The sequence below is a fragment of the Euprymna scolopes genome, chromosome 43 (assembly GCF_053919585.1).
Source record: "Euprymna scolopes isolate OS-2025 chromosome 43, ASM5391958v1, whole genome shotgun sequence".
Lineage (NCBI taxonomy): Eukaryota > Metazoa > Mollusca > Cephalopoda > Sepiida > Sepiolidae > Euprymna > Euprymna scolopes.
Window position 1 is genome coordinate 13,837,110 of NC_136524.1, and position 15,762 is coordinate 13,852,871.

The window sequence follows — 15,762 nt, forward strand, 5'->3', positions numbered from 1 at the left end:
CTGGAACTGTCGGGTTAGTCATTAAAATAGCAAGAGCGCGCGCCAGCACATGAGATGGATCCAAGTTATCCATCTGGGATGATGCCCGCAACAAGTTTTCCGCATGTTCCAGCAAACCAACAATAAATGCACATTGCAGGCATTGAGTCGATACGCCGCCAAACAGGACTGCTAGCTCTAACGGTCCCAGGTTCGCTCCCCGACGCAGGCACGCACAACTCATACTTTTTGTGCGCTTTTGCACATGTTCGTCACACGCTATTTTTAAAATAGCATTTTAAAGTTTAATTAAAGTTTTATGATATGTTTTTATTAAATTGTTAGGTGAAAGTACAGAATAGGTACACAACATGGTTCCATTCCATGTTAAGAATGGCTTTATAAATAATGTTATTTCAGCATGGTCAATAAGTGCAAACCATTGTCTGTGAGAAATTCTCTCACATTGGTTTTGCCCTGGCAGAATGAAAGAAAACCAAACAGAATTACAACAGGCTCACCTTTTAAACTTCAACGTAAATTTTATTAAAGCAAAAAGATCCATATTGCAAAGATGCATCATCTTCAGCTATCTATGTAATAGGCCGGTAACACCCCAAAGGAGTAATAGTTCATCTTTGAGAAATGCTGGGTACAAAACTCTGCTGACGAAGAACGCTGCAACAGGTCGAAGAGTTGAGTGACATTTTCCTAGATGGATACTGCAAGCCCGGTAGCCTCGTGGAGTCCACTATAGATAACTGTCCAAATGACGGACAAATGACAGGTCAAACTGTAGACCTTAATTCTGTCTCTGACAGACCTTATATTGTAACGATGAATATCAATTGATTCACAGAGGGATGTGAAAATAGAAAATAGATGTAAACATGATTTTTGGTTCGCATAAACAAATAACTAGATTGGGGTTACATCAGCTGTTGGTTTGAGACATAATGAAACACGTGATGAAATGTAGATTTGGGGAGATTCTAGCAGTCGTTAGCTGGATATCAGAGGGAACGGACAACTCAAGAATTGGTCTCCATGACGCAGGGAGCAGAGTCATCTCAGGCAGCCAAGATGTAAAGATGAGATGTAATCTCTGAAAATGCCAGCCGGATCATGAAAATAAATGTACGTAAATAATTCAGGTATGTGTTGTGTAATTTACATGTTGAAAAAAGCTGTTTGTCTACAACTGTTTCAATACGTCCACGTCAATCATTTCCTGTTAGAACTGTTGCATAAATGTTAAAATATACACACTAGACGATCAACTAAATAATATGACGTATATACATACACGCATTTACACATACATAAATATACAGATAAAATATAAACCCAGCTATTCAACATGTACGTTGTATTAAAACCTATTCATACACACATCGTAACATTTTGGCTCTGCAAGCCTCAAGTGAGTTTTTTTCAACCCGTGTGTGTTGAAACTGGTGATCTGAAAGGATAAATTTGACGCCAAGAACACTGTTGGCAGTTAGTAATAATAAGCAATCTGAATAGTTCAAACAAAATCGTTGGTGGACAAACCAACCAATGAGGAGCCTGCTTATTTCTGCAGAATTTCTCACATCTCGTTGGTTCTGTGATTTCACATGTACAATACATGTGAAACCCGTATTATCTACTGTATTTATTAGCACGCGGGGGGTGGGGGGTATCTACTTAAAGTATCCCTAATATGTATGTGACCAGGTGAGTGTGTGTGTGTGTGTGGGGGGGGGGTTATGGGCATTAGTTCCAAACATTTAAAAACAATAAGAAACACTTCAAATATTGAACCACAAAAAAAGAAAATCATAGTAACATAAGTGCATAAGCACCATTTTTTTTTTAACTTGTATGTTAAATCCGGCAAAAAACAAAAAAATAAATAAATAATTTGAAAATCGCGAAGTTCAAGCCAAATTGAAATTTTTATTTTTTCATTTTTGAATAAAAAATGATTATTAAAACAAAAACAGTTGTGTTCTCGTCGAATAGGCTTTTTTTTATTCAAGAAAATAAAATTTCAGTTTTTTGATATGAGAAAAAAAGCAGCCCCCCCCCCCAAAAAAAAAAGAAACAAAAAAAAAAAAAAAAACATAACAAAATAATCCAAAAAGCCCAAAGTTAAAAAAAAGAAAAAGTCACACAGGCCAAAATTTTTTTCTATTTTTTTTTTTTTTTTTTCAGAGAAAAATGGAAAGCACCCTGCAAGGCACTAGGTGTGTCAGAATTTTTTGGGGAATTTTTGACACCCTTAACACAAAACTACGAATAAAATATACAAAACTTGTAATTTCTTTTTTTAAAGTGGGTTGTTTAATTTCTTTATGGAATATACTTCCAAAATAAACTATTAAAGTTGTTTAAAAAATAATAGAAATATTTTTTATATTAAAAAAAAATTGTTTACAAAGTGCATGCACATGCTCATGCCGCTATTTCTTCTACGTAATGAAATGAATTGAATTTTACGAGTTAAATTTTTTTCAATTTTTTCAATTTAAAAATCAATCAAAATTTTTGTATTGGTTCGATTTTTAAGATATTTTCAGGTTGAATGTTTAATTTTATGCTCTTTCCAATAAACCAAATATAATATTCTCGACAAACTTTTTTTTTTAAATTCACCCCCACCCCATTAAGGTTTATGCAGGGTGAGCCATAAGTTGCGCACCAAAGTATTTTAAATAATTCTGATCGTAATAAACGTTATTTATTAAAACCAAACTTAACCAATAAACTGAAAAACATGTTGTACACGCTGATACAATCATAAAAGATGTATCTTATACCTGAAGAAAAGAAAATATATTTTGCCCTGCAGATTTTACAGTTTCACATCACTTAATTCTTTGGTGCGTGACTTATGGCCCACCCTGTACATCACAAATTGAAGAGAAAAGATCAACAAATAAAATAATCTAATTTAAAACAAAAACAAAAGAATAGTTATGTTTAAATTTACCTGTAAAGTCAAAAGTTTAAAACCTTTTTTTTAAAAAAAACACAATTTTTTTTTTAAGTGAAACCTCCCATTTTGAAAATATCGTCTTGTAAAAATTGGACATGTACACCAATTTTTTCTCTTTCATTCAATGTTGTTGTTTTTTAGATTTTTGAAAAAAAAAAAAAATTCATTGCATAAGGAAGAAATAAAATATTTTAAATCAAAAACTCATGTAATTCTTTAAGAGAATTAAAAAAACAAAAAAAAAAATGGAAAATTTGTCAGCGTTTTTTTTTTTAAAGTAAACTTCCATGAGTGAAATGTGATCATTTTTCAAATACGGTGACCCATATGACTAATTTGATCGTTGACAGCAAACACATGTGAGAAATTCCAAGTCACATATCAGCACTTCAAATGTTTGTTTCTTTACATAGTTACTACCGGGAAATATATTTGGTCTAATGTGTTGTTTTTACGTTTTTGAAATAATTATGGCACTTTTCCACCTCCGTATTTCTCAACTGGAAGAAAGAGACAACTCCGTTTGTGAACCGCTCACATGACATGTAAAACTCGCAGTATTTTTGAATCCTTGCTTAAAAAATTCTTTCATTTAAAAAGTACATGGAATATAAAATATAAATATGGATAAATTCTTAACAATGAAGAATGGAAGCACTCATTGATTATTATTTTTTATAGGTAAGTGGTTTTTTGGAATTTATATATATTTTTATATTGGAAGTAAGTTAAAATTCGTTGATTTTCTTGAAATCTTTTTTAAAGAAAACCAATTTAAAAAAACAAAAATTGCATATTTTGCTATTAAACCTTTTATTATTTTAAAATCTGGTCTTTGCTCCTTTTATTGAAAAAAAAAAAATTAGGTTTTAAATTACATTTTTCAAATAGTTATAAGTTTCGAAAGACAGTGAGTCTAATTATTCAAATTTTTATCACTCATTTTTAATGGCGACATCTGACACTGCTAGCAATGCGCTGCGTACAACATTGTAGGCAGTGCATATTTCGCAACGGGGGTCTTGTGTACATCTGCAGAACTTTTTAACAAACTTTTACATACATAAAAAAAAGATTTTATAGATCTTTTATAATAAATTTTTTTAAAATTATTTAATCAAAACATATGCTGAAAAATCGTCCCTTTTTTTGGGAAAAAATGTTTTTGGTAAAACTTATGGAGAACGCTCTGTTTTATGGTTGTTGTAAAAATGGAACAGAAATGTAAATTTCATTCCGTTTTAAATTCGGTACAGTTCTACATTACATCCAACTCATCATTCAAATTTGATATGTAAACATTTATAGATTTTTGGGTATGTTGACAAGGCTAGGGGTGTCTATTCCAAAAACCGTTCTTGACATGAGAAGGTTGGGGTGTAAGCATACCCGAAAACCTATAATAGTCGACATTTCCAATGTCAACGGTGAGTTGGACTTAGGTTAAAAAAAAATAAAATAAATAAAATAAAAGGTACTTTATCACCGAAACTGGAGACGCCACTTTATTCCGCGCGCCTGCCAAAACTGGAGACGCCACTTTGTTTTGCGCGCTTGTCATTAAAATCCAACAGAGAAATCAGTTATTTTAAACTATGGCCGAAGCATGAAATAAGTACCAAAAAAATTAAACTGGAGAATGGTTGCTTCCGGAAAGAATTAACCTAAAATTAAATGAAAAACTTTCCCGTTTTCATTAATTAAATAGAAACATTTCCAATTAAACAATTATGGATATATGTTTTCTTTCACTTTATTTACTTTTTTCATAGTTCTTTCCGGAAGTTTATCTAGTTTAATGTTTTTGTTATTTATTTCTAACTTTGGCCATAGTTTAAAATACTGATTTCTCCCTTGGATTTTAATGACATGCGTGCAAAACAAAATGGCATCTCCAGTTTCGGCGATAAAGTGTAGAAGCACCAAAAAATAAATAAATAAATAAATAAATAAAATAAAATAAATAAATAAAAATACTGGTACTACTACAGTTTATTGCAGTAAATGGAAACGCCATACTATCATTAGAATCAGAGGGAGATATCAGTATTTGCAACTATGACTTAAGTATGAAATAAAAAATTAAACTTTCGGGAAGAACTATGAAAAAAAGTAAATAAAGAAAGTGAAAGAAAACAATAGGGACTGCCAAAATTCACCACAGAATTACCCCACCCTATATGTAAAATGCTGTAACTTTATTATAAATTAATATTATCAGTACAACTTTTGTACCATTTAAAAGAAGGGCAAAATAAACGAGTAATAATTTTTTAAAAGGTTTTTCATCGAACGAAAATAATGAAATTGTGAGACGAAAACCGTGTTTACATAATTGATGCTTTAAAATAACGTTCCCATGTAGTAGACATTCCGAACATGAAAACATACCCGTGTTTAATAAATCTAGCAAAAATCAACTAATGGTCAGATTTTCGTGAAATTTTCGATACTTATCCATTTTAGAATGAAATTACATATAAAATGCAGTTTTTGTAAAATATATGAAGGGAAATATTTTTTTAGTGCGTGCCCTCCCCTATTTATTTTTTCGAAATTTGAACAAAATATATTTAGATCTATCGAAATTTCTATTTATTATGAAACATAAGAGTACAAATAAGTAAAAAATATTTATTTTCTAAAAATTTAAATACACGTATTGAAAAAAAATTTACCTTGAAGTTGCAATTAAAAAATTGATATAAAGTTAATATTATGTTTTTTTAATAGCGTTTTTTCTAATTAATATATAATATAATCAGTTGAATTATCAAGAAAAAGTAACTTCTTAAAAATTAACTGATTTTTAAAAGATTAAAATTCCATTATTTCAAAATGTCCGCTACAACATAGATTTTTAATTGTGTGAATCTTTAAAATATAAAGTTATAATATAAACATGACTCTTGCCACCTATTTTATGGCCAGATTAAAACCGATTCAAAATTAATATTGCGTTAAACCCATTTTTTTTACATGCACTGCGATATTCGTGTATGTCTTGTTTTATGAAATAAAATACAGAAGCATAGACTGAAGAAAAATGGACTGGTTGATTGAAAACATTCACTTCTGCAGTTGCGTTCGCCATTCTACAACGTCACAGCTTAACTCGATTATTCTGTTAGTGTTTACTAAAAAGTAACCAAATTATCTATTAAATATGTTAAATTATTTTTATAAATATTTTTCTTATGTTTTACATTTAATTTTAAAGTTTATTAAACTTTTTTTTTCAATTTTAGATACTTTAAAAACTTCTTTCGTTAACGTTTGTTTTTAATTTTAGTAGTAATGAAGTGGTCAGAGGCACCAAACTGGTAAAAGGGAAAATTATTCCCAAGCAGCATTCGGGGGGGGGGGGAATAATGGGCTTTCATATGAATGATTTAAATCATTCCAAAGTATCGAAAACTTAAATAAACAAATAACATGTGTAGGGAACTAACAAACTATTTTATTGTCACTTTTGCTCTTCCGTAGATGTTAAAAAAGTCATGTAACATTTTATTTTTGTGTTAGGTTTTCTACCCCCACTGAAAATAAAAAAAAAATTTTACTTAATTATTTCTTAACAATAATAATCTTTTTTTACATTTCGATAATTTAATCTTTAAGTAAAGTATTTGAATGTAAAATAAATTCCTATTAAATTAAATTACAGTAGTAAATAATAGTTAAAAAAAAAAAAATCATTCGCTATGGCTCGCATTAAGCACATCAATTGATGACGTCACCAGATCATGTATACATTTTGGAAAAGTTCACATAAAAATGTTAGTGCCTAGAAAACATGTTAAATTTTTATGACATGCCCCAGCTTATTATGAACATCCCCCCCCCCATGTTAAGAACGGCTTTCGGAATAACCCCCTTCCCCCAACTTCAAAAGCCATTCTTAACATGGGGAGGTTGGGGGTGTTTATACTAAGCTGGGGCAGGTCGTTAAAAAGTACCAAAACATCTGTAATTGTTTCAATTTAATAAAACATGTATATATATTCTTATTAAAAACAGAAACTGAAAAGGACATTCTTATAAAAAACAGAAACTGAAAAGCACATTATTATAAAAAACAGAAACTGAAAAGGACATTCTTATAAAAAACAGAAACTGAAAAGGACATTCTTATAAAAAACAGAAAATGAAAAGGACATTCTTATAAAAAACAGAAAATGAAAAGGACATTATTATAAAAAACAGAAAATGAAAAGGACATTCTTATAAAAAAACAGAAAATGAAAAGGACATTATTATAAAAAACAGAAAATGAAAAGGACATTATTATAAAAAACAGAAAATGAAAAGCACATATTCAGAATTGTTTAACTGCATGTGTCTTTGGTAACCTGGCATATTCCTAGATACAACATTGGCAAAATAATCTCTAACCCCATATCACATAAAGGGAACCAGCTAGACGAGTGTTTATTGTGAAAGTTTGGCAAGGGGGGACCATAGATTGGAGCTCAGTCGAGCACTTGCCATGCAAATAATGATAAAGCCGAGAAAAACTTGCAACATCTATTCTGTGAGAAAGAGGTTGCAGGGAAGAGAAAAGGACATCTCCTATGAGGCTACAAAGTTTATTTTTAACTCTATCAAGGCAGGACGTCCTTTCTAGCAGCTCCTGCCCAGATGTGGCAACAGTACTCCATCCTTGGATGTACCTGGCTCTTATATAGATAGAGAATTGCATCAACAGGGAGATATCTACAGGATCGATAGAAGGATCCTACTGGTAGTGTCATCAGCATAAATATCTACGAATGATGTAAGGATGTGATTTGGAAGATCATTAATGTAGATCAGGAAAAGAGTTGGGCCCAGGATGGATCCCTGAGGGACACCGGCATTAATACTGTGAGCTTCTGATTTTTGCCCATCAATTACTACTCTTATGAACCTATCAGAGAGAAATGATTTAATAATTGAGAAGACATTTCCAGCTATACCATAACTGGAGATCTTGTGAAGTAAACCTTTATGCGATACCCTACCAAAGGCCTTTGATATGTCAAAAGCAATTGCGCTAGAAAGGTAGCCTCCGTCGAGAGATTCGTTAATCCTATGAGATATAACTGTAAGCACATCTGCTGTAGATCTAGCAGAATGGAAACCATATTGCGTGTCACTAAGGTTATTTTTGCTGAGATGGTTGATTACTTTTCTATTTAACAGATTCCAGCAACTTACTCATGACCCACAGGTGACTTATTGGCCTGTACTGAGAGGGGGATGAGCGATCACCTGAATTCTTAAATACAGGGCATACTGATGAAATTTTCCAGGGTGATGGGAAGCAATTCTTCTTAAGACAACGTTTAAACAGTTTTGTAAGTATGGGTGCTAGTTCTGGTTGAAGTTTTTTGAGTACTATAATTGAAATACCGTCAGGGCCTGTTGCTTTACTGGAATCAAGGTTCTTGATTAACTTGGCAACATCAGATACAGATATTTGTATACCACATAGCGTGTTTTCTGATACAGGAGGAAATATTGGGGGTTGGCGGCCTTGGTCGCAAAGGGTAGAATTAGCTGCAAAGTTCTTGGCAAAGAGTTTGGCTTTGTCTGATGCTGACGAGATTACCTCAGGTTCATTGATGATAGTTGGGATAGAGCACACGCTTCTGTTCAGGATTCTGTTTGCTATTTTCCAAAACTGGTGGGAACCAAGCCACTGCTCAGCTACTTTGGACTTGACGGACTGAGCATATAACTCTCTTGCGTTCTTTATTACTTTCTTACAGTGGTTGCTGGCAGTCCTGAAAGCAACTTTAGTTTCCATACATCTATTACGTTGGAAGTAATAGAAAAAGTGATTTCTGTGCGCAATGGTAGCAGCACATTCAAGGGAGAACCACGGCTGGCTGTTAGGCTTTTGTTGCAACTTTTTGAGGGTATTAACCATTCGGTCAGGTCTGATACTATAGAGGACACATCCTTTTTAAATATGAAACGCAGATGTAGATCTGATATAAATGTATGGAAGCTATCCCAGTCAGCCATAGTGTATCAATATACTGTACAATGGAGAGATACATCTGAGGACTTATTACATTTCATTTTTATCTTAATTGATACAACAGAGTGGTTGGAAGATTCAAGAGGAGACAAAACAGAAACTGAACATAGTTCAGGGCAAGTTGTGAAAAAAAAAACAAAGTCTAGGAGACTCGCATACTGGCTGTCAGTGTTGGGCACACAGGTGGGTTCATGAACAATCTGAGTGAGGTCATAAGCAATGGAGAAATCATGTCAGAACCTCCCCTCATCATCAGTCTTGTTTGAGTGGGTTAACCATTCCACATTGTGAACATTGAAGTCTCCACATACGTGAATGTTAGCTGAAAGATAAGCAGATAGGACGTGGTCAATTTTCTTAGATATGCTTTTAAAGATAGTAACTCCGTTGTTGTGGGGGCGATAGAGAGTAAATATAAACGCAGTAGTGTGAGCAAGTGCAACCCGGAAGCACATGTAGGGTAAGTTAGGATCTTCTCTGGAGATGTCCGTACTACATGGAAAGCCATCTTTAATATAGGCACATATTCCATGCCCATGGCGATCTTGGAGGTCAGATTTGGAAGTTAAATTAGAGTATCCTTTAATTACAAACTCATCTAGGGAAATCGCCTGTCCAATGCTAGTTTGGCTTAGAAATAATAGGTCTGGTTTAGTCTCTTGTAATTGCGTTTCAACCTCTGGAAGGTTAGAACGTAGACCCCTAATGTTGGAGAAGGAGACATGGTAGTGGGGGTCTACGTTGGAAGTTGGAGATCTAGGTTTAATCGTGTATTTTTTCTTGAAACTTGTAATGATAGAGTTTTGGAATTTGTGGACTAGGTTGTCAGACTTGCTTAGAGCAGGACAGAGAGGGAAACTAAGAGAGAAAAAGAAACAAAGAAATTTATTTTATTTTTTATTTTTGTAGCACATGATAAGGTAAAGCCATAACAATTACCCACTAATATGGCATCAAGAGGCCCCACCAGACGTTACTGCATGGTCTAGAATCCATTCACCAAATGGCAATACAGCAGCCCCAGTACTTTGCAGCTGCTGATAGGACAGCCTCCTTAGTGATTAATCTAAGATTCGGGTCCCTGACTATCAGGCGGATAACGTCAGCCCAGATAAAACATTTACCTCCAGCACCCTTACTAGTGACATGGCTACAAGGATAGACATAGAAACAGAAAATTTCTGACAGCTCTGGCGACTGTAAGCCATATTCTAGGTTGGCAGTATTTTGCGCACAAAATACTGCCAACCTAGAACACAGCTTTTTCTTCTCCCTTTGTCAGAAAAATCACTCATTAAAAAATGAGGACTGAGGGACAAATAAAGAGAAGCAAGAGTAATGGGAGCTGCCGATAATACATCCATAATACAATTGTGTTTAAGGGAAAGTATGATGATAAATTCCCCTCTCACAAACTGAAAATGAATACAATTGCCTAATCTATTTATGCAATCAACTAGGTAGTTAAAATAAACAACATTTATGGATGAGAAAAGCTATTATTAAATAAAACAATCAGAAAATAAAAATATAAATTAAATATTGAAATAAAATGTAGTTATTAACATTTGAATCTAAAAAGATAAAAATTAAAATTAATATAACAGCGACTTATCTCGAAAAGAGTTCCGTCTCCAAAATGCAAACTGTTGCAGAGAAATTAGCTTTAGAACATCAGCGTTCCAAGGACTTTTTTTTTTTAATATATTAATTTAATAAATGAATACATTTTGTTTTTTAAGTATCATTCTTCAAATAAATAAGTAAATTATAATTCAATTATTAATAATTAAGATGTGATTATACTGTTTTAAATTTAAAAAAAAAAAAAAGAAAAAAGTCCAGTATATTGTCTAAAATAAATAAAAGGTGTTGACTATTTAAAAAACAAAACAAAAAAAACTGAGTACTTCATGGGAAACGTGGACCCTGCAGTTCAGTGTAGGCCATGTGCGCGCTTGCGCGTACAAAATGGCCACCCGTGATAACATAGAATTACATGGTTTAATATTTGGAAAACTACTTGTTTTTCGTCTAATATAATTTTTCGCCAATACTACACTGTGACAAGGCAATTTGGTACACGAGTGCACATTTAACAGCCTTCGTTTATGCTCGCGCATAGCGTAAACAAAGGATAGGCTGTGGTTAAATGGAAAATAGTCACAGAGATGCAAAAGAAATCAAAAAAACTTTTTAGCCACACAAAAAATGCTCCCTCTTTCATTTGGCCAGAAAGTGGGTGCTCATTTTAAGTTAAATTTAGATGGAAATGTGATCACCCACTTTTCGAAAAAGTAATTTCTTCATATCATGAAAAATATTTTTTTGCGACGGAAACGGTTTTCAGATTCGTTTTTAGCACACCGAAATCTACAAAAAAAAACATTTTGTTATATACGGACGTGAGACGGGCCTTAAAGTAAAATAATGCCGTTGGTTTTCTGCAGTTCTAGGTGGTCCAGTCATCCAGACCTTACCTTCTCACTATGAAAAGGTCTTAATTACTAATTGCCCGTATCGGGAAATGCCCAGGTATTTTCTTGCAGGGCAGAGTGCTCTAGGGCACTAGCTCTTTAAATCCCACTTTCTGACTCTTGTATCGCATCATCTCGCCGTGTTTGTATATAGTAGTGGTGTGTGTGTGTGTGGGGGGGGTAAATATTGATTATGATAAGGGTGTCCGGGATAGCATTATGTTCGGAACTTATCAATTGTTGAAAAATCCAAATTTATAAACGTTAAAAAGTAAACTTATCAGGTCAACAATATTATCAATTTCATACAAAATTTGTGCAAAATCCTAGCGAAATAGTGCGAAATACTAACACATATAAATTAATTAAAAATATGAAAAGAAACAATATACGAACAATTCGGGTAGTCTGAAACGAAAAGAGTCACGATTTGTTTTGTTGTGCAATGTTCGTTGTGAAGCAATTGATGGAATCTTTTCTGTGTTTTGTTATTCACTGCAACCATGAAAATGAGGCTAAAAAGTTATAGTGATTTCAAAATGGCCACTTCGATTGGGCAAATAAGTCAATTTTTAAAACAAACTTAATTTAAATACAAGAAAAAAAAATTGCACAACAGTTACACGTGTTTTTAAGTTTTGATATTTTCTTTACAAATCACGGTGCTTCTATGTTATAATAACAAAAAAATATTGAATTTCAAATAAAACAAATGGTATCTACATGATTGTCGTGTTGCAAACAGTAACATATCTAAAATTTACGGAAAACGATACAGTAAAAAAATAATTATTTATGAAAAATAGTTCCGATAAGGACTTACACGCTGGATGGAATATATATTGGATCACGTAACGTAAGCCAAAGGGGAAGTAACTCAGTGTCATTGTAAATAATGTCCTCCCTAAAATAAGATCCGAGCCAGCCGGATTTTTTGCTTTTCATTTTTTTTTTTTTTTTATCTGTTTTTCTTTTCACTTTTGTTTCATTTTTTGTTTTCACTTATGTTTCATATTTTTCACTTTTGTTTCTTTTTTTTTTTGTTGTTCAATTTGTTTCATTTTATTTATTTTCGTTTCATTTCTTCTGTTTCAGCAACTCCGTGATTTTTTTGTTCTAATATTAATATTAGAAAAGAAAAAAATTAACGGAATTACTTCCCTTATAACGTCAATATCTCTACTCTTCCACACTATTCCTACTACATGGAAATACATCTTGTGACAATGGCTTTACTGTTGCTTGGCCGAAGTATGGTTCCGTTCAATCTCAGGAGGCCTCCCACCTTTACTATTTCTCTGGTTAATTTATTTTTTTTTTTTAAAGGAAATCGTCCCAGACAAGTCACTTGATGCAAAAAGTATTTGTTTTTTTTTTTGTTTGTTAAAAAAAATACTTCTTCACTAGGGACTGCCAAAATTCACCACAGAATTACACGATGTAACTTTATTATAAATATTATCAGTATAACTTTTGTACCATTTAAAAGAAGAAGGACAAAATAAACCAGTAATAATTAAAAAAAAAAAAAACTTTTTCATCAAACGAAAATAATAATACTTTAAAATAACGTTCCCATGTAGTAGACATTCCGAACGTGAAAACATACCCGTGTTTAATAAATCTAGCAAAAATCAACTAATGGTCAGATTTTCGTGAAATTTTCGATACTTATCCATTTTAGAATGAAATTACATATAAAATGCAGTTTCCGTAAAATATACGAGGGGAAATATGTTTTTAATACGTGCCCCCACCCATTTATTTTTTCGAAATTTGAACAAAATATATTTAAATCTATCGAAATTTCTATTTATTATGAAACATAGTTCAAATAAGTAAAAAAAAATTTTTTTTTAATTTAAATACACATATTGAACAAAAATTTACCATGTAATTAAAAAATTGATATAAACTTAATATTATGTTTTTTTTAATTGCGTTTTCTTTCTAATTAATAATCAGTTGAATTATCAAGAAAAAGTAACTTGTTAAAAATTAACTGATTTTTAAAAGACTAAAACGATTAAAATTCCATTATTTCAAAATGTCTGCTACAACATACATTTTTAAAAAAAATTTGGCCTTCGGGACAAGATCAAAGTGTAGTATCTGTTCTTCAGATGCTGCACTTCTATTTCTTGTTTTCTTTCGGTGGAAGAGAAATCCTTCACGACTGAGACAATTTTTATTTTTGTACCTTTTCTCCACGTTAAAAAACGACCCTGGTGTCTAACTCTGTCCCGTGGGGAGGCATAGTAAATAGGTACAACATACATTTTTAATTAATTGTGTTTAAATTATTTTTAATATTAAGCTTTTACATAAACATGGCTCTTGTCAGCTATTTTATCGCCAGATTAAAACAGATTTGAAAATATTATTGCACAAATATTAAGCATTTTGTAGCCCCCCCCCCTCTCATATTTTGTTTGTCTCTTTTTACTGACCAAAATATGGAAGCCGGTAGTTAACCAAAAGAACATTCAGTTAAACCGTATTTTATATTTAATATACAAATGTTTATAATAATCATTAAACTGTAAATCTTAAAACCTAACAAAATTATAACAAAGATTAATTATTAATTGCAGTTTGAAGAAGATAAACAAAGGTTTTAAAAAAAGCATTAAGTCGCTTCTGCTTTTCCATAGTTCGTATAGTTAACACAAGTCTGGCGTCACGGGAACATGCGCTCCGTTTTTCACATTGTTTTGGGGATACCTATTCTTCAAAGTTAAAAGCTAACAAACAATAAATGCTAGATGGGTAGAAAACAGCAATTGATCTCTCTTTGCCAGAAACATTTCTCAAGGAATGTGAGAACGTTAAATGCAAAATTATCTAGAAAAAAAAAAAATTGTTTTAGGATTACTGCTTTACTCTCTCTATAAATATAAACGAAACCATCCCTCCCACTGCGACCCTTTCCTACCACGTCTGCCATAAGCACCGAAACCTGAAAGCAAGAGACAATAAATGGAAGCCTTTAAATGCGCTGGAGGTGTCTTTTGGATGAGAAGAAATAATTTCAATGAATATCTCAACACGTGATAACTCTCCACCAGTATTTTAAAAATTATTTTGGTGCTAAATTGTCCTTATTATAATTCTTTTGTTGGAGGTGTCTCTTGGAGAAGAAGAAAAAGGTTTGATAGCTTTAACGGAAATTACAGTTATGCATTCCATTTTCATTTCATTCGTAAATATGGGAGGGGAATTTATCTTTGAAACATCTTTAATTTCTTTTTTTTTAATGGAGAGTAGACAACGCACTGTAGATGCATTGGTGGCAGCTCTCGTTACTCTCACTTCTTATTTGTCCTTCAGTCCTCATTTCCAATGAATGATGTTTCTGACAAAGAGTGAAGAAAAAGCTGCTCTACAGGACGACAGTACTTTGTGAACAGTAGCCGGAGATGTTGGAAATTTTCTGTTTCTATGTCTATCCTTGTGGCCATGTCACTAGTAAGGGTGCTGGAAGTAAACGTTTCATGTGGGCTGATAGTCAGGGGCCCGAACTTTGGATTAACCACTAAGGAGGCTGTCCTATCAGCAGGTGCAAAGTACTGGGGTTGCTGTATTGCCATCTGGTTAATGGATTCTGGACCATGCAGTAGTTTCTGGTGGTGCCTCTCGGATGCCATACTAGTGGGTAATTGTTACGGCTTTACCTTATCATGTGCTACACAAAAAATTTTTTTTTAATTTCCTGTCTTTTCCTCTTTTGCTTTCCGTTTCTGTCTTGCTCTAACCAAATCTGTCGACCTGTTCCACAAATCTCAAATCCTCAACATGAAATATCTCCAGAAAAAAACACGAATAAACCTAGAACCCCATCCTCCAATGTAGACCCCTACTACCATGTCTCCTTCTTCAACATCAGGGGTCTATGTTCCAACCTTCCAGAGGTTGAAACACAATTATAGGAGATAAAACCGGACATATTCTTCCTGAGCAAAACTGGCTTAGGGCCGACCACTTCCCTAGACGAGTTCATAATTAAAGGATACTCTAACTTAACATCTAAATCTGACCCCCAAGATCGCGATGGACATGGAATATGCACCTACATTAAAGATGGCTTCCCATGTGGTAGGGATATCTCCAGTGAAGACCCTAATTTACCTTATATATGCTTCCAGGTTGCACTTGCTTACACCACTGCATTTATATTTTCCCTCTATCTCCCCAACAACAGTGGAGTTACTATCTTTAAGATTATATTTGAGAAAATTGACCACATCATGTCTGCTCATCCTTTGGCTAACATCCACATTTGTGGTGATTTCAAT

The 15,762-nt window shown here is 33.0% G+C and overlaps 1 protein-coding gene across 4 annotated transcripts in view; it reads right to left on the reverse strand.

The window, feature by feature from the left end:
• Positions 1-12,597, reverse strand: part of LOC145268199 (putative tRNA(His) guanylyltransferase) — a 108,974-nt gene extending 96,377 nt beyond the window's left edge. The window contains exon 1 of one of the 4 annotated variants that reach the window (XM_080123457.1): positions 12,291-12,597. Coding sequence is in view for 1 of the 4 variants with exons in the window: in XM_080123456.1 (XP_079979582.1) it covers positions 12,291-12,412 (122 nt within the window). In the remaining 3 variants the exon portion in view is untranslated. Of the gene's footprint in view, positions 1-11,863 lie in introns of all 4 variants that reach the window. The other 3 variants (XM_080123456.1, XM_080123460.1, XM_080123461.1) reach the window with 3 other exon arrangements.
• Between the last annotated feature and the right edge of the window lie 3,165 nt (positions 12,598-15,762).